This window comes from Mytilus californianus, unplaced genomic scaffold (genome assembly GCF_021869535.1).
Source record: "Mytilus californianus isolate M0D057914Y unplaced genomic scaffold, xbMytCali1.0.p SCAF_10, whole genome shotgun sequence".
Classification (NCBI taxonomy): Eukaryota; Metazoa; Mollusca; class Bivalvia; order Mytilida; family Mytilidae; genus Mytilus; species Mytilus californianus.
In genome coordinates this window covers 64,028,409-64,049,459 of record NW_026262582.1, presented here as the reverse complement: position 1 = coordinate 64,049,459, position 21,051 = coordinate 64,028,409, and the positions used below count along the sequence as shown (strand labels likewise).

The following is a 21,051-nucleotide window of genomic DNA, read 5'->3' as shown; positions in this document are numbered from 1 at the left end:
TTGTAATGTAATGAGTTGAAAAGTCAAAACCGTCAACAGTATCAAAAAAACCATCAAAAGCACGTAATTTATCTAAAACATTTTAACACTCCAAAAATAGTTAATTCCACTATTTTCATATATTTCATTACAAAAGTTAATGATAAGTTCTTTAATAGTAGTTAAGGAACTAGTTAAAAGCACTGAAAAATTAGTTGTAGAACACTTACTAGAGGCCAAGATGAAACGATATTTTACTGGTTTGTTGTGTAGGTTAGATAACCAATACATAGTAGGGACTTTCAAATGTTCAGAAGATGCCTTAAGATGTGATGTGGTTATGATATGTTTGTTTACTATATGACTCTCTATGGAGCGTACGGACTTGTTCTTTATTTTTCATTGTATGTGTTGTCAGCCAGTGAAAGTCGTGTTTATCCATCGTACAGGCACGGAACAGGCACGGAAAACCTTATTTCATTTCAAACTTTCGTATTTGGTCGAATTTTACATACTTTACACATACCAACATGTCTTAAATTTGGTGATACTGGATATGAGTCATCAAGCTATTTAAAAAATAGCACATAAGCAGCTTGTCCTTCTTGAGCAACTGAATAAAATATGGCACAAATACAGCACATGAATACGGTGCCTTGTCCAGAATGTTACATAGTTCTCACCAGGGTCTCATTCCTATTTATGTTAGTATCTTTTTATAAGAATGAGAATTACACATACTGCAACCTCATGTTTATGATGCATGAGAGCCTCTAAAATGAATGTACTTTTTATGAAGTACTATGTTTCCTTATTGAACACTTGTTCAATTACTATTTTTTAACGAATCACTATAAGGTTTCCAAAGAATCATGTCTTTCCTATATGAATACCTAAAGCAAAACTACTCTTTGTTGTGCTAAAATATGTTTGTCCAGTTCCACTGTTCCGATTTGACTACAGAAAAAAGAAATCAGATTTGATCCCTGCCTGAAACATTATTCAATATTATTAGTTACTAAGTTATAGCAATAATACGAACAGTTGTAATGGCGTGTAATCTATTGGAGTAATAATTATAATAGTATCAGAGAAAATAAAGATATGCATATATTTCAAAGCATTAGGTTATTCAGAATAAGCCAAGTTAGACAAAAAAAATCAGAAATATGGAAATGGTCGTACAATGTGACGATTTTTCAGCCGTAGTTGAACTTTTGTTGTTGTTAATAGTGTCCACGGCTGCTGTTGTAAAAGCACCAGGATTCGCGGAAGGATGCACATATTCAATACGAATGGTTCATAGATGGAATCTTCTAGTACTGTAGATAAATGAATAATTGGATCATACATAAACGACCAATGCAAACTGTACATTTTGTCATTTAGTACCTTCTTTACTGGTCCAGGCATCCAGTAGACGGGTCATATACATTAGATGGTTCTAGTTGAGTTGAATGTAGTATTAAAGAAGAATAAGACAGAAGTAACTTTTAAATGGATATCGTCGTATTTGCATCAATGGAATAATACGACTGCATTTGAATATTTGCCCTAACGATAATCAACTAATGTTTTCGATGACTGTGGACAAAACATCCCGCACTACTATCATGCCAAATTTGGCATTGATGTTGACCGCCATATTGAAATTTCAAGGTGGGTTCATAGCTAATATTGTTTGAAACACCCAGAACTACTACCATGCCAAATTTGGTGCTTTTATCATCAAACCCACAATTGTTTCATCGATCTGCCGGACCATATCCTCAATTAAGGAATGATTATTACCCAACGCCTTGTGAATTTTCTCTCCCGTTGTCAATTCAATCAATGCCACCTAACCTGACCAATTTTGTATGTATATTAATTGATGAAAAATCTTTTCTGGCCGTTACAAACCAAAATCAATCAAACTTCTACAGATAAAATGCAAAAAATGCATGTCGCTTACAGAAATGACTGATTCAAGCTCTGTTGAACAAATTAAAGCTAAACGAGGGCAGGAAAAATAACTACCAATCAATGAACAGACGATGTCTTTGATGAATCGTTTACCGTTTGATAAGCCAAATGAGCGCCCTGAGCCTCTCCGTCAAGTATGCATATAGTTAAAATCATGTGGCTTGTTCCGAAAGTTTTGAAGCTCCATCAGATTTAGTTTTAGTTTTGCTGCGACTCCTGTTCAGAGAAGTTCTTAATTTCCAATGGAAATTCCAAAAATAACTGAGCAAACGACCCTATTTGGACTGGATTTTATTGCCAAGTCGCAGATTCACGTTCTTGTCGAACAACTGTCACATATGCACCAAGTTTTTAGGCTTTATTATCCGAAGGGAAAGTCCAAACGTTGCCATAACATTTTGATTAGGTTTCATGTTAAATTGACCGCTTGTAAAGATTTTAGATTGGTCCAACTTTCCGCCTGTGAAGCATCATTTAAATAACACGTCTTACGGTCTTCTTTCCAAACTTAATTAAAGTATGGATGAATGCGCATAAAGCCAAGTCGATTTTTAGGTTGCGTTTAAAGTTTGGTTGAAAAGAAGGACAGTTTGGTCTTGAACCGGTCTTGTTTGAAGGTCAAATGTCATCTGATTTCTTTCAATATATAGTGTACACATGCAAAGAAAATCTATGTGCAGTAAGGGTATGGTGTGTTTTGAACAGAATTTGTCCTGTATTTAACTTCATCAATATCAAGCACCAGACCTTTGTCGAAATTTCATTACACAACTAACAGATGATGATGATGATGATGATGATGATGATGATGATGATGATGATGATGATGATGATGATGATGATGATGATGATGATGATGATGATGATGATGATGATGATGATGATGCTGATGATGATGATGATGATGATGATGATGATGATGATGATGATGATGATGATGATGATGATGATGATGATGATGATGATGATGATGATGATGATGATGATGATGACGACGATGATGACGATGACAACGACGACGATGATGATGATAACGACGATGACAATGATGACGATGATGATAACGCCAATGATGATGATGGCGTTCAAGATTTGCACAATAACGAGTCGTTTGAAGACTTCATTTTAAAGTAAATTTGCATAATCAAAGTTTAAGGTTATCTTTGTTTAAAATGAAGTCACAAACAAGCAAAATTTCTTAGCTAATGTAAACGTCATATTTTCGTTAAAAAACGTTTTTATAAAAAAAATTGGTATAGCTAAGAGGTTTCATCAATACAGAATAAAATTGTCATCTCTAATTTTACAATATATTTATAATTCCTGTATCTAACCCGAAATTTACAGTTAAGAAATTATTTGGAAATATAAATCATTGACCCTTGACCCCCATTATGCCGAATTTGTACCATTTCTCAGGCTTACGGCATCATTAATCTGAAAGTGTACAATTTTGTCTTTTCAGTGATATATGATTTGGCCGTGTGATCGATGGGTGAGTTAATTTTGTTTTGTTTTTGCGTTTCTACCGCTGGTCTAATATCTATAATGATCAAAACCTTCAACTTTTAGAATGCCAAGTGTACATTATTTGTACACAATTTACGTTCCATGATAGTTCACTGAATTATGTGTATTTTCGTTTGTAGTGCTCATATTTATATGTACTCCATTACCTGTAAGTTAATCAAGTTTTTTTACAATACGATAGACTTATTTTTTCGCGTGTATTTTCTCATTCAGTAAAATCATACACATAGAAAATTTAACCTGCCCATTTGTCATCATACCGCGAAAAAAAGCCGATGCGAAAAAAAACCTATATGCAGTATATACAAAGATCAATAAAACATTGTTAAATTTAATCAGTCGTCTAGTACGCAGATGTTAAAATGATTGTTTGTTAAAAACTCATTTGAGTCAATATCTCTGTTTTATTTAAAGTCGTGTTGTATTGACCAGTAATATCAACTGTAAGTAGGTTAACCCGTACCATAGTGTTTGGTAACATACAGATTCGCAGTATTTCGTTTAGGAACATTTTCTGAAAATATTTTTGGTAAGCAACATATGAATAAACCACTAAAACACTAAAAAGAAAGACAATGTTATGTAAACTGATTGTTTTGTAATCAAATTAGAAATATTACAAGAAGCGTATACAACTTACTTTAAAATTATCCTGAATATATATGAAAGTAGTGAAATTTGATATAGACTTTAATCATAATATGTAATGTATTACAATAATTTCCATAAAGAGTGAACTTGAAAAGTAAACGGACGTTTACTTTCAAGTGCGCGTAAACAGAATACGTTCGAAATGCGTGGTAAATTTACATAGACTACTGAATAAACTGTTAAAGTAAATGTGGGTTGAGTATTCAGGAAGACATTTAAAGTTTCTTATAATACAACCATAACGTGAATATAAGGAATATCGTGTTTACTAGACAAATATGTGATAACAGCGTTAACGTGCGATTAGTTTGAGTTTTACTTCATCTACGCATCCATTTTCAAAAAATGATTCTGATCACAAGGTGACCTAAGATATAAAGTCAATTTTAGAAAGGGTCGAGTTCGTTCTCGGCAGTGCGAGTCAATATGACCGATGTGCATGACTAGTTTCGAAGTTACTCTATCCCTAGGCCTTCTTAATTATAATTTTTTGTCAAATTTGAATTCTATTCAGGAGCTATAAAATAGTCTCAATAGCACCAAGTTTGCTTTTTAACATTGAATTTGGTGTAAAATCAGTCAGAGCAGATATCAAACATTTCGCATCGAATACTTCACCAGTCAATTTAAAGTTTTCAGCAAGTTAATTTGTACAGAATTATGACTGCACCCATCTGATATTTTGATATATAGAAATGATAGAGTTCAAAAGATGTATATTTGTACAAATTAATATTTGTGAAGATTTAAAATGTGATAGTTTCTGAACATTATGTAATAGAACAATACAATTATCTGAATAAACCTATCAATGTATTATTTGCATCATTATATTGCAATAGCCTGATGCATATGGCTTTAAGTTTTATTGTAGGATATTTGGGAACACTCTACGTATCAGTCTTATCTTACCAATGTGATTTTCCATTTTGTAATGCATGTTTAAAGTAAAGTTGAGATGTGTACAATTTTGTGTAAATAATCAAACAGGTTAATTTTGAATCACATTGTTATACAACGTAAAAGAGGATGTGGTATGATTGTCAATGAGGCAACTTTCCACAATAGACCAAATGAAAAAGAAATTAACAATATATCATTAAAAGTCTGTACAAATTATCAAACAAAGTGACAACGTTGTCCTCACATATGGACTAAAAACTGCAATCAACATTGTTCTATTCAAAACTAAGATAAATATCAACAGTTGATATTAAAATGATATCATATGCTTATTACATGTTGTTTTAGAATAGCATTAATGCAATTCAACTTGCATTTCCTAACAACAGGATATGACAGTAAAATAACAAACATTAAAGAACATAGAGTAAATAAAATAACAAACCTATGATGTGTGTCTAATGTAAATGCAGTTAGACTAAATTCTTTAACAATGATGGTTAAATTGGATCCATCTGAATTACATCTCATAATTTTTTCTAATTTTTCCTGTTCGGTCCAATATAGATGACTGTTTTTTGAGTCAAATGATACGTAATATGGTCTGTCTGTATAGATAACAGTTTCAAAATTTACAGTCTGATCATCATTTGGATAAGGGAATCTGAAAAAATGAGAAAACTTTTTGTTAGCAAAAATATAAAATAAATATTGATCTTCGACCGTAATACAATTACTGTTGTAGTTCTTCACCAAACAGGTTTTCGTTTTTCCTCAATTACTTTTTTTAACTATCCTTTTCTATATAACAACCCTGCTGTATGTGAAAAGAGTTATGCTAAGATATAAAAGAGCGTTTATTTTACAATAAACCTTTTACATCTTTATCTGTTTTTCTAGTTAACCAAGAAATGTTTTCTTAATTTTATTTTTCTTTTCTTTCGTTTTGTTCAGGGAGACATATAACATGCATTTCTTGGTGGCAACATATTTTTTGTTTGATACAAATAAATATCAAGATAATGTCAGTATAAAACCTACGGATGATAGTTACTAATTACTAATTGACGGTACCTAACTATGACATTTTCACCTCCTCTTGGAACATACACATATCTTTCTTTTACATCGTAAGCTATGGAATGTACTATTGTATCAAGATTAGCTAGATCCTTCACGACTCCTGTATCCAGATCAATCTTTTTCACTTTATGTTCAGTGGAGAACAAAAGATTTTCTTGTCTACCTGCAATGGCAAACTTTGTAAGGATGATATACAGAATTACCAGAAGATTGAAACTAAATAAAGAAGATGAACGAGAGGCAGGAAAAATCTAACCACACAGTCAGGTACACTTTAAATGAATGTTGACAAACAGCATACTATAAATATCCGTTATACTTTTTTTCGTAATTTCTCGATATTGAAAAAAAAAATAAATATAAAACAAAACAAATCTCAATTTGGAAACGTTATTTAAAACTGAAAAACACACAGCTGCACCAGATGCCAGTGCCACGCCCTTCAGCAGATTTTGCAATAATATATAGATAAAAAATGTTTATCGTTGAACAAAACATTTCTTTTGAATAAAAATGGATAGAATAACGGCCTTTTTTTGGTGGTCGAAAAAGGAATAAGAATACAGTTTATATTTTTGACATATCGTATAACATAAATAACGAAAGCTGAAAATATTTCAGTAATTTTGATTTTAGGATTTTAGTAAGATGAAATTTTACAAGAAATTTAACACATTTTCACATGTTTTTCCTAAAAACTAAATTATTACGTGTATCATTACAAGATATTTTATTCTGATTAAAGATAACACAGTTCATGCGTGTGACAAATTTCATGCGTGTAATATGAGTCGTTATGAAGAAACCGAGAATTAGAAATACAGATAAAGTCAACTTTTTTTGCACTGATTCAACACGAATCATCTCATTCCACTAATCATATTGTTGCTTAAACTATAAGGTCATGTACCAAATCAGGAATATGACAGTTGTTTTCCATTCGTTTGATGTGTTTGAGCTTTTGGTTTTGGTTTGCCATGTGATAAGGGACTTACCGCTTTCAATTTTCCTTGGAGGTCGGTATTTTTGTTATTTTTTTACTTTTTTAAAATAGCCTTATCGAAAGATTAAGTCTATGCTGGGGTCTTGCATGATGTTTTCGACTGAAATCATCTTCCGTGTGATGATTACAAACAATGTGCTATAAATTGTACATCAGATTGCACAACTGCACCTATTTCAAAATTGAATTGCAATATGTTTATCAGATCAAATCACTGCATGCACCGCTGAACTTTTTTCATAATCTGATGATCTTTGAAATCGGGGGCATCTAGTGAAGGTTAAATGAAACTCAGCAACAAAGACATTTACGCGTTGCTATCATTCCATTCACCACATATATTTTACCCACCGCTTATAGCATCTGTGATACGTACATGACCAACCTTGTTCATTGATTCGTAAAATGAGTTCGAAGTCAGATGAACCCAAGTCTGATGGACATGTATAACTTGCAAAGGTACCATATACTAGTAACCAAATATATAATAAGTGAGACATTCAGATAACGAAAATATTTTGTAAGTTAAAACGTACCTAGGTGTAGACAAACCTAAATGAATCGTTAACAGTAGGAGCGGAAACGGATTATTCCCGAGTACATGTAATCACTTCGGCCATGAGTATGAGAACACTTCAAAGATAACAGTCTTATACATGTTATAATAGTGTACACTACACGTGCATTTCGACTACAAAAGAGTCATAAAAACCTATCATAGTTAAAATGGTAATAATGTTAAGCCAGATTACAGACTCGTTGTTAGTGATCTAATGCGAAGTTTAAGATAATTATATACCAAAAATTACGAAATGGTTGCAAAATATGGATAAGGCAACCCAAAACCTTTGAAGTTCAAGTAATAAAAAGTTTTATAAACAATAAATTTAGGAACGTCTCGTCCTTTTTTTAAAAGTTCATCGGAAGATACCAAGACCTTGTTGATAAATATTTCGTATCACCTTCACAAACAATACATCATGGTCTTGAAGTATAGATTCTTGGTACTGGCGTTGTTTATCATCTTAATTACGAGTTAAAATTTCTTTTATTTTTTCTTCGTAAATTACTACTTTTACTGCTTTTATCATATCGATTTTAATCTTTCAAATGATTTTATGAGGCAATTTATTTCCCACTGTGTTTGCAATTAAAATCAAAACCAAAAAGTGTATATTTTGGATTTAAGTCACCGTTCTTCAAAGACTTCAATTGGCATCGTATAATAAATTGCCAAGCATAATTCGTTGTTATGATGTAAAACATACTCAATTGTAAAAACTGATATAAGTTGCATTCCTATCGGGAGCAGGTCTTGCATCATATAAGCAAATGACAACCATGTAAATTCAGGTACAAAAAACTCGCATTCGTGTACGGTCTCCTGGTATTGTGCCATATCGTTTATACTTACGTTTTTATTGGTCATAACAAAGAATAATGGAAGATGTCAGCTGACAAACTCAACTACACCATTTAGTATAATAATGTGTCATTCTTAAAAGGCATAACCAGTTTAGATTTTTCCATCGTTTCATTATGAAATAACAGCACTAAATAAATAAGGTTGTTACTAAAAAAAACGATTTTGGGACAAATCAAGTGGTAAAATTCTTTTATATCAAGGAGTAAGATGATGTATCTGAACATTTTTTCAAGTTATGACTGCTGATTTGGACGATTTTCTGAAGATAACATGGCGGATTGACTCTTAACAACAAGGAACTTTATTCTACATGGCATGGCTGGTATAAAAAAGGCATCGGTATACAATTACAAAAATATGATGTGATGCATATAAAGAAAAACAATAACTTTTCGCACTGAAAACGAACTCAAATAGCATTACCAAATGTTGTCGTTTGGTGTGAAAGATGATTGCAGTGCAAAATGTACTTTTCTATTTTGCAAAACAAACCAAATGAATAAACACCTTCAGTATCGTTGATGTCGCTTAGATTGTTTATCGATAAAACAAACATTTGGCATTAACAATGTTTTTTTCCTTTTCTTTCTTAAATGCTTGAATAAATTTAATGTTGCTGTACAATAACGATGATATTTTTTATTCAATATCATCATTATTGTACAGCAACATTAAATTTGCACAGAGCATAACGAAAAGTAAGTGTGCAATATTAGTCAATTATGGACTTTTGACCAGGTTAATACGCTATATATGGACCTGTTTAGATTATATTGACCGATGACGAAGTTCACGGATCCATATAATATAATAGGTCCCTATATAACGTATTGACTGAGTGATAGTCCCAAATTTATATAATACATATAATTAGTATTGAAAAGGATATTAACTCGATGTTACTATTTTTTAAATCATATTGACTCGATGCTACTATTTTTAGTAACATGGAGTCAATATATTTTTTGAAAATAGTAACGTAGAGTCAATATGATAAAATAGTGTAAAAATACAAAATTTATATCGGGAAACAAGTGACCAAATAAACCAATGAAAAACTAGAAAAATGCAACCATAATGGTTTACTTTTATAAATTTTGACTTGGATGGAGAGTTGTCTCATTGGCACTCATACCACATCTTCTTATATCTATGTATGTAATATCATTAAATATTGCACACTTACTTTCCGTTATGGTCTGTTTGAAAAATAATGTTTCTTCTTTGTCACTGGTTTATTTGGTCACGTGTTTCTCGATATATAATTTGTATTTTGTCACTCTGTCAATACGTTATACTTCGTCTTCAGTCAATATAATTGGAACAGGTCCATATATTATTTATTGACTTCGTCAAAAAACAATATTGATAAAAATTGCACTAGGCAAATACACCTTCGTTTTATCGACGTCACCAATGACAAAATTGTGCGTGAAACAGTTGTTTAAACTATACTATACAATTACAGAAATATCGCACGAATTATTTTCCCTTGTAGAAGATAAATTTCACCTGCAAGCTTGCACGTGAAATATAAAAAATATGATCGGATTAATAGTCATCAATATTTATTCAATAACCCTATATTATTTTTAAACAAATAACCTAGATACGATAATTAGATCAGGTGCTTTGACTGAAAATTTACGGATAATAAAAAAAAGGTTTACATAATATGTACATGATGTATTCACATTCAAGGTTTCCACTTGGAAATAAGAAATAACTTGACAAAAGAGAAAACTCCCCATTGCAAACTTAAATAATTTATTATCTTATATATATAAATTCTACTTACCATAAATACAACAAACTGTGTTAACCAATAATTGTATGTACAGCAAAGAGTGTTTCGACTTCATGTTGTTTCAATTTTGACTACGATTTTGATGATCACAAAATCCTTAAACAATATAAATGTTAAGAAAGAATAATAATTTATGTATCATTGTTTGTTATATTTGTTTTTCGTAATTTTATTTTGGTTATAATTTAGGCCATTTGTTTTCCCAATTGAATTGATTTATATTTTTCATGTAAGGGCCTGCTAAAGCCGACTATACGGTATGGATTTTTCTTTTTGTTGAAGGTTGCCATTTTATTGCTTACATCCACTTAATTTGAACGTTAGTGGATATTTGTCTTATCGGCGTTCATACCACATGTCCTCATTTTTAACGATTCATTATTCCCGAGCAGCAATTCTGTTACAATTAAATGCTGATTAGAAATGTTAACAGCTTATCTTACATTTCGTTAAAAAAATTACATTATAACAATCATCAATTGTGGCATTTTATTAAAAAAATCATATATATGTATTGTGTGATAAAAAATGAAAAAAAATGGTAAGCAATGTAGAGTTCAAAAGTTCATTCAACCGTCTATAGAATAATGGTAATCAATGAATAAGTGCAACATACTAATTATGGATAGATAATATATGACGTATGCAGGATGACGAACAAGATAGTCATTACAGGAAATCTATTTCAAATTAGACGTTAAATTCAGGAGTACGCAAAGGACCATATATTTTGTAAAAGAATATTTTAATTTCGATTTAACTTTCAGATGATAAAATTAACTATGAAATTGCACCAACATTCTTTTGCTAAAAATATAAACGGTTATTTTAAATTGTTAACAGTTGACTACAATTCCTGTCTGAATCATTCACGTTAAAAAAAAACAAAGTACAATTTACCACGAAAGTGTGCGTTTCAGAAGAGAAGATTATTTGGTTTATAAAACGCCTGTAGGGCGTTGAATAATCTTCTGAAAGATACCACTATACAATTGAGTTATCAACTCAACTCGAGCAGATATTTCCAATTTCGAAGGAATTTAAAGTTTAAGACTCAAAGTTTCTTCATACTACACATTTCTATTTTCATGTTATCATACTTTTAGAATAAATTTGTAGGGCTAAATACGCTGAAACGTACTTGTATATATGTCATACTTGAAAATCAACATTTAGTTGTGCACCTCAGTTGTGAATTTGATAGACATATTGTTTCTTAAATTAGTTTGGAGAAAGGCACTTTTAACTCAAACTTGACCTAACCCATTTACAAAGGAAGTGTTTGTTAATTTGCTTAATCCTTATGTTACAACGATCATGAACGAACGAAAAAAAAGAACTAATGCAGAACAAATCATTCTGCAGTAATGAGACTTATTTTTGTAGATAGAACCTGATGTCATTATTGAAAATGTTCTTTAAATATGATATCCTTGATTTAAAAACAAAAAAGAAAACAACATTAAAAAAACTCAAATATTGACAATGTAAGAACTTACCTTTGCAGTAAAATATAAACGATCTTGTTTTTTTTCTAGTTAGTTGTAAAACAAAGCTTAGGTAATCCTTCTACTTTCTATTTGGATTTTTTCTAAAATGGCCAATAAGTTGAGGGACAAATAATACAATAAGATTTATATTTAGCTATGTAAATCACACTCTTTGCAAATCATTTTAATGTTTAAAATAGTCTTTGTTCATTTCCTATTTTACACCGCCTCGGTGGTCATGGTCGCGTGTTCGTCTCGAGTGCAGAAAATCGTGGGTTCAAACCCCTGCCGGTTCAGACCAAAAACTTTAAAATTGGCAGTTGCTGCTTCTCCACTAAGCACGTGGCATTTAGGAGTAAGAGCAAAGACTAGTAGGCTCGGAGTCAGAATAATGTGTTAGGTGATATGTATGCCTGCGGACTGTTACCCTGTGAATTAGCACGTCAAAAATCCACATGTCGGTCTAGTACAAAGCAGAGTTGATATTCATCTTACATTAACGGTCGTTCCATTGTCTGCAACACTCTGCTCAGGTCTTAATACAATTGTATATCACGGCTGTGTGACGTCAAAGCGTTGGCCCGGCCTTAATAAATTTGACCCGAACTTATCACGCCATATTCCGGTTTGCTTGTGAAACAAAGAAAACACTTATTCCTATCATACAAAATACGCAAATAGACAACATGCGACTAACAAGACCGAAAGTGTTTTCCCATGTCGGGGATACAATATCAAAGACTAACATGACTAAGTCTTCGGAAACATTTTCCTGTGGAAACTCAAGGACTATGACAAGCATAGATAATTACAATTGAAATTACGCAACATGTTTTTCTAGAAATAACTTATTTGCCTAATTAAATTGTTTCAATAAACACTCTTGGCAAAATCTGAATTATAACAAAAGGTAAATTGTGCTAAGAAGTATATACTTATTTAATTTTTAGTATCAAGATAACAATAAATGGAGTGAACATGGATTGTGACAAACACCAATCCGTCACTGAGGAATCACGAAAGTCCATGAACATATTGATATACAAGAAAAACATTAAAACAGTGAAAAATTGATACATGTGTAACAACGGAATAAATAACACCAACCCACATTGAAATTGTCAAAAAAATTGAAAAAAAACAGACCTGTCCACATGTCGAGTCTAAAGCAGACATGTCAACAGATTAAAGATGGAGAAGTCCTCAAAAACATAATTTTATCTTGTCTGCTACGGAAGGTCAGCTTGCCAATTTGCTCTAAATACATTAAGTTAACATTTTAAAGGCAGTTAAAATATTTGCTCAAAACTACTTTTTTTACATGTTATAACAGTACCAGTCTGTAATAGAGGCGTGTATCTCATTTGCTTGTACACATTTTCTACAGATAAACCTAGATATAATGAGCCTTAGTGTTGGTTGCTCCAGTCTAATACTTCAATATAACTGAAATTATGGCAATAAATACATTTCTTCATACTTTTGACAAAAACATGTTCTAATAAACAACAAGATTTCAAAAGATATACTGGGCATCATATTTTTGAAGTATGTGAAACCATTTGAGTAATCAATTGTTCATTTGACAATGGGACTCAAAAGGTCAATAACGGCTTGCAACTTTCTTAAAGCATCTATCTACGTTTAAATAAAGGAAGATGTCATTATCGAAAGGACTTGTAATAAAACAAGGAAGACATTATAAGAATGCGTTTGTAATATAATCCACTCTTTATGACGTAAATGATTCAATCTTTTTGTCTATTAATTGTTTTATATTCGACCGAACAAGTACATTTTTTTTCACAAGATACAATCCACTGTTTTTGTTGTTTGTCAACGTTTTTATATATAGTTTATGAATGCAAATTCGTATATCTTAATACCTCATCATATGTTTTATGTGTTGAGACATCGACTTTTATCCCTCATTTCCTTAATCTAAACGTAATCTGTGACTTTATAAATACATTAATCTACGACATTGAAGCTACTCATGTAATTCTTATTAATTGTAAAAAGCGTGTATCTGACTCGTTTCTTTAAATCTTAAACAAAATCCAATCAAATGATGTTAAAGAGTCATTTCACCACCGTCTATTTACTCTTCATAAAATACAGATAAAATATTTGACCATGAGGTTTCTGATGCTAAATTATAATAGATAATGTGAGAAAAAAACAAACTCTTCCTGCTAAAAATTCTGCTATCTACTAGGGAATATAGGAAAACTAATATTTAAGTGTTTTATATACTACGCATATGAAACATTAAAAGATTAAGCACTTTTTTCTATAGATTATTTGTGTGTAATCACACATACTTAAGAAAAATCCAAAGGACTCTCTCAGTTTGTGATTCAGCGCCACAGTTTTCACAGCTATAACCTCACAACAATATGAGTTTAATCCCTATAATCATGTACGCAAACATTTTCAATTTTTGATTAACAACTTTCGCATTAGCCGTCAATTTCACAGTAGATAAGTCGTTACGTAGGAGCGAGCCGCTATATTGACTTGCTGAAACCCATAAATAGTCAAATGACATTTCATTGGTAGCGGCATTAACATATAGGTAGGTATACAGAAGCATGTTACGTGTTTTGATACCAGTATTGGGACCAGAAGTGTTAGTATGTCTTAATCATTTTTTTATTCTCCATTCGTGTCCGGTAGAAGGGGTTTATTTCTTTATTATGTCAAAAATAATAAATAAAAATGTCGAGGGATAATATTGGTCTTAATATCTAAGGGATAAGACAATTAAACATAATATTATGACCAACAAAAAAAAAATGTGCAATTTACAAATGTTAGCAATTGACTGACCTTACTCCAAACGCTGATAACAACTACTGAGTCATTAACGTTTGCAGAGAACTGAATATCCAGATAATATCATTTTGCGGAAAAAAGGGATGTTCTTCTTTGAGAATCCGTCTCAGAGAGTTCTTCAGGTTTGCTAAATCGAGAAATATTGAATCACACAAGTACGTTAACCAATATATGTGAAAAATCAACGCCTTGAAATTGCGCATATTGACCGAGTTAAGACAGGAGATATACTAGCGAGAAAACATACTTAAGCTAAATGTTAAAGAAAATAGTATAAATTTGTATTTTAAACTTACCCAATTGTCTTTACAGAACTTCTCTCCTCCAGTGATGTTTTTTAAAACAAATATTTCACTCCATAAAACATACTTTACTTTTACTGAAAGTTTAAATGGCTACTAATGCAACACTCAATATATTATATAAGGCTCATGGATACACTTCAATAGTTCAGTTTATTGCATGCGGTATGTAATAGGCGGGACTAACGACATTGATTTGAGGAGATGCATTCATAATTTACTTCAAGTATTTTGTTACCTGCGCATATCTAGTCAAAGGGAAAAATAAATATATGTGTTACAAAATATCAAAAAAAGTATAAGAACCATGGTCAAATCTTGTTTCATTAAAACAATATTTTGAGATAGAGTGGATTTGTTTTGAATATTATGGTGCATAAACTAGCCCTGGATTGAACAAATACATGAAACTATCGATATCGAAGATCTGGAAGTCTTGTTCAATGCTTGTGCAATAAAATATTTAAAATTTAAACATTTTAAAGGTCAGTTAAAATCTAAAATTAAAAAATACACATGCCTTTTTTATTTATAAAAGAATAAATCAAAAACAAATATAGTATACAGCAACAAACGACAACCACTGCATAACAGGCTCCTGACTTTGGACATACAGAATGTAGGGAAAGTGGTGTAACAGCCCAAGATAAGAAAACAAAATTAGTCGAAAAAAGACTTAAACAATAAGATCGATGCAAACCACAAAACATTACCAAAACTACATAATACACAATGTAAAGAAAGCAAGCCAATAACAATTAAAAGTATCATGTATCAGAGACTAAAATATCAATAAGTTCACATCCAACACCCAATGGATTCAGTGTAAAGACGGCAGTAACAGTCGGAGAAAACATAATCTTTTAAATGCCAAAATACTGTAAACCAACCGACTTTCGCAAATAGAAAAACAAGCGAATATAAACCGTCTCAAATATGTATAACATGGATTTTTCCTTATTTATCTACATGAAGTAAATTTAAGAATCGTGAAATTAAATCGCTGCGAAATGGGCTAGAAAGGGCTAAACGCTGAATAAAGTATCCGCGAAATAAAGTTGGTTTACAATATAGGAATCGGCAGATTGATGACCGTGCATGTACATATATGTAAAATAATGATATTTTGTTGTGTTTTCATTTGTTGATCACAAAAAATATGTGTACAAAAACCTAAGATTAAAATGTTGAATTTGGTATATTTTTCACGAAAAGATATCATGAAGATGATGATATGTGTTGTTAAATTCATCAATTAAATGGAATTAAAACGGATTTTTTACTGAGTTCGATACATTTAAAACGGTACAGGAACAAGTTTGATATTAAAAGGGCGCAATTGGTGCATAAAAGAATACCTACAATTTGTCGATAAACTTTATTGCCGAATCCCACATAAATGTTGTCAAGGAGAAAATTTACAGCTTTAATCATCTCATCACACCTATAGTAATTTTATCTACATTAAATAAGGAGATGTGGAATGATTGCCAATAAGACAACTTTCCACCAGAAATCAAATGAAGCGGATGTAAGCAACTATAGGCAACTGTAAGGCCTTCAACAATGGAAAAAACCCATACCATATAGTCGGCTATAAAAGGCCCAACATAAAAAGTATAAAACAATTCAATTCAGAAAACTAACGGCCTTATTCATAATTTAACAAACAAATTACGAAAAACAAATTTGACAGACATGAACCAACAACAACCACTAAACTACAGGCTCCTGACTTAAGACAGGCATATAAAGAAAGCGGGGGGTGGGGGTGAGTGAGACAAGTTTGTGGGTGCACAACCCTCCCCTAATCTGGAACAGTGGTGTAACAGCACAACATATGAACAAACTATAAGAATCAGTTGAAAAAGGCTTAACTCATCCGATACATACAAAGCATAAAAACTTCAAATAAAAAACAAAAAACACAGACCGGACGTGGCAGGGTATTTATCCATCCCTAATCCCTAACAACAAAACATACACTAAGTATAGATCTGAGAGTACTCGCAGTTGCTGACAACTAGTTCAAAGTCAATAACAACCAATAAGAAAATCATGAAACAAACACTAAAATATCAATAAGTACACATCCAACATCCAATGGATCTAGTGTCAAGACGTCCTCATCAGTCAGAGAAAACATGACCTTGTGCAATGTCAAAATAAAGTTATCGACGAATTGTAGTACCTGTAAAATGCATATGTTTATAACGATACTTTTTAGTATGGTATTGATTTAAGAAATAGTTCCTTCATGCCAAGATCTGTTCTCATTTTAACATTGGTAAGCACTATTTTTGTCGATATTACACACCGGGCGTTAACGAAGTCTTAAATATGGTCAAATATAACACTAACAGTTAACAAACCTCTACGACAAAAGAGATGACTTCAGCCTTCCAATTGTGAACTTTCTATATCTATACAGCAGCTTTCCAGCATCACCTGAATATGAAGTATATATCTCCTTACTAATACAATACTCCAGAACTTGTTTTTTATCAGGATTTCATGGATAGAGGGATGCTGATAACAAGGAAGCTATTGAACCAAGAGTTTAAAGTGGTGATGTTAAAGTCATCCATTCGAATATTTTAAGGACGCCATCAAAAGTTAGTTGAACGTAAATGGATGTCTGTGTTACTGATGACGACGGATATGTTCCAATTCTTGTTACCATAATCCCGGGTTCTTCTCCATGAATAAAACCTAACGAATTAAACTTATCACCGGTTTGGTACTTAAAATGATCAACACGAAGGATGTCCCATGTTAAGCAGGATCTGTTTACCTTTCACGAGCACCTGTAATCTGTTTACCTTTCGCGAGCACCTGCAATCTGTTTACCTTTCACGAGCACCTGCAATCACCCCTGGTTTTTTATGGGGTTCGTGTTGCTCAGTTTTAAGTTTTCGATGTTGTGTTTTATGTACTGTTGCTAATCTTTTCGTTGATTTAATTGGTTTTTTTTTTTGACATTGTCAGTTTGTTTTCGACTTGTGAGTTTGAATATATCCTATGGTATCTTTAGCCTATCTTTTAAGTATCTTGAGCGAATACTAGTAAAAATAGGATATGGATAAAAAAAGTAATATAATAAAACAATGGTTGACTTTCGATATAAGTTGATACAATGATTTATCAACCCTAGAAATATGACATTCATTCTCAGTCGTTGGCATCGGTAAGTATCCTATCTCTAGGGTTGAAAATCACGAATACAGCAAACGCCATCTATTCAAAGTAACGAGAGAGAAGTAATGAACATTATGTTAATTGTTTCGCTAAAGACATGTAAGAAAGGTATACAAAAAAAAAAAAAAAAAAAAAAAAAAATAAAAATAGACAAGTCAAAAAATATTAGACATTTCTATAGCATTTTTATCTTTTGTCATCAAAATTCATAATACCAAATAAAATTAGTAGATTTGGGTAACTAAGTCCCTATAATTGAATAAAATGACATTCAGTTTTAGTGGAAAATTGTTTTAACGTTAATTAAGCTCAAATTGTTTACTAGCCCCTCTTTGTGATTAATGTAAGACAACTTTGGTTTATTTTCACAACATTTTATCATTATTGGGAGATAATATAATTCGGTTTTCATATATAGTCTTTTTCATAAAAATTCAAATGCTTTATATAGGTTCCAATCATAATGTCTCACTAAAGCATTTGACATAAGTTTGATTTTTCTGGAACAAAGTGGTGGTTATGGTGTTCTGTTTTTGTTTATGTGCGTACGTGTATCTTGTGTGTGTATGTGTTAGCATACATATATTTGTCTTTAGGGAATCAAATAAAGCAACTATATTAATGCAATTTGTCTGCTTCATTTGAATTCTAACATAATTATATATACCATATCAAAACAATAAATGCTTTTACAATTAGCAGGAGCAATGCTAGTGTAGGTTAGATGATGCGGACAATAACTTAAAACAGTTGACAGCAGAATGACTTCAGGTGTGTTGTTCACCTGAATAATTTACCTCAAACTCTAAATTGACAGAAACTTTATATATACATTACATTACCATAATGCGGCTTTCAAAGTTTGAGGCAATCGCACTATATGCACTATCACAGTGATTAAACCAAGTATCTTGTTGATGGGGGGGGGGGGGGGGGGGGGGAGGGTTAACGACCTTGACTGACCATGAGGGTCTTGTACGGTCGGTGAGTTTTTCACCTGCTGATGATGGGGGTTATTAACGACCTTGCCTGGCTATAAAGCCCTCGCACGGTCGGCAATTTTTTGTTCACTTGAATGTAACCAAATAATATTTAAATAGATTATGAAAGGTTCCTTTTATTGGTATATAATTATTTTAAACGTCTCAAAACAAATAAATAAAATTATGAATATGCATGAATGTCTTTAATAAACCAATAAAAAAACTAAAATCTATTGAATTCATAAAGTTTGTAATTATTTAAAATGAAATTAAATAACTAAACGTAAATATAAAATTATGAACCTGTTCAAGGGAGACAATACACGCATAGATTCAATGGACTTTTTTTAAATTGAAATATAGTACAAAGGGATGTCACTCTTGCATACAAAATGCTCATCAAAAGAATTAATTAACACATCATTCGTGCTCCACCTTCAATGAAGATTCGAAATTATCAATATAACCAACAGTTGTTAATCTATAGGATAGAACATTTTGACATTGTTTATTATTTTTATCCGTGTCGGTTTTTTAATATTATCACAACTTCCTGTTAAGATTCAACTAAATACCTATACCCCGATATCGTCAGGTAAATACATTTTTGTACGCTAATCTATATAGAAATAACAAAAATTTCAAACGTTATTTATCTTTAAACACAGAAGACAAACAGTAGAAATGAACTAAAATCAGCGAAATACATGTACATTGTAGTACATGAGATTTACAACCAAAATAGACATTCGGACAAACAAAAACCACAAAAATGTACAAATAAGGCAAATTAAAAGCTAGAACACACAAATGGTCCATCAAGGCAAAGCACCAATCGAGCAAAGACTTTTCAGATAAACAAAACAAACAAAAAAGCCACGATACATCTATATGCAAACGAGAACAATTGAATTTAACAAAAAAGACATGCGAACATCATGGTAAATCAAAGTTTCGAAATTGTTATATAAGAGAAACATCTAAATTACAAGACAAGACACATTAAATGCATTTAAAAAGCTTACCCAATGTTGCCAAACAGGAAAATATGCATGGTAACAATGACAACTTAATAAAAAGCTGTTTTTAATAGTATTCCAAATATTAAAAAGTCATGACGAAACAAAACTGTGTTTTATTTAGTCTGATATGTACAAAAAGCTATATAGAGCTGGCGCTGAACACATATCTGATAATTCAAACCGACAAGCTAGCCAATTATACTGATGAACTTCAATAACGCAACACAAATTTATTCGTTTTAATTTTCATTTTCAAATATGAAATTCTTGTCAAAAAAATGTATAAACGTAAATTTCTTTCATTACTTCATTGTCTAAAATAAGTTTGCAATTCGAAAGTTGAATTGATTACGTCATGTTTAGTGTTCAAATCATGTGGTATGCATTGAAACCCTGATTTGGCCTCTGTCTTAACCATTGCAGTGTGTTTTTTTTAGCAATTATGCGGTTTAAACTTTAGGGCTTAATTTGTTTTTTCTGTAGTAGATTATTTTGAATTTCAGTATATTGGAAACATTTATAGTGTGAATCTGTTTGCCATATCACTCGACGACTTGATTAGCAGTTGACGTTGCGGTCGTTTAAAAGGTATCGCCAATGGCGTAATCAAATTTTAAAGACGTGGCGTTGTCAAAATCTATTTTATTCAAATGGACAAGCTAGCAAATTATACTGATGAACTTTAAAAACGCAACACAAGATTATTTGTTTTAAATCTCATTTTCTAATATGTAATTCTGGAATAAAATAAGTTTGCAGTTCGAACGTTGAATTGATTACGTCATGTTTAGTGTTCAAATCATGTGGTATGCATTGAAACCTTGATTTGGCCTCTGTTTTAACCATTGCAGTGTGTTTTTTTAAGCAATTA

At 31.6% G+C, this 21,051-nt stretch overlaps 2 protein-coding genes across 7 annotated transcripts in view; one reads left to right on the top strand and one right to left on the bottom strand.

The window, feature by feature from the left end:
• LOC127718382 (hemicentin-1-like) overlaps positions 1–10,431 on the bottom strand; it is a 52,563-nt gene extending 42,132 nt beyond the window's left edge. For all 6 annotated transcript variants that reach the window (XM_052224364.1, XM_052224365.1, XM_052224366.1 and 3 more), the window contains exons 1-3: positions 10,339–10,431; positions 6,103–6,274; positions 5,474–5,692 (exon numbers count right to left, since the gene is read on the bottom strand). In XM_052224364.1, coding sequence (XP_052080324.1) covers positions 5,474–5,692; positions 6,103–6,274; positions 10,339–10,402 — 455 coding nt within the window. In that variant the 5' untranslated portion in view covers positions 10,403–10,431. The remainder of the gene's footprint in view (positions 1–5,473; positions 5,693–6,102; positions 6,275–10,338) is intronic.
• LOC127719129 (A disintegrin and metalloproteinase with thrombospondin motifs 16-like) overlaps positions 1–21,051 on the top strand; it is a 154,575-nt gene that overhangs the window by 81,107 nt on the left and 52,417 nt on the right. The window lies entirely within an intron of this gene.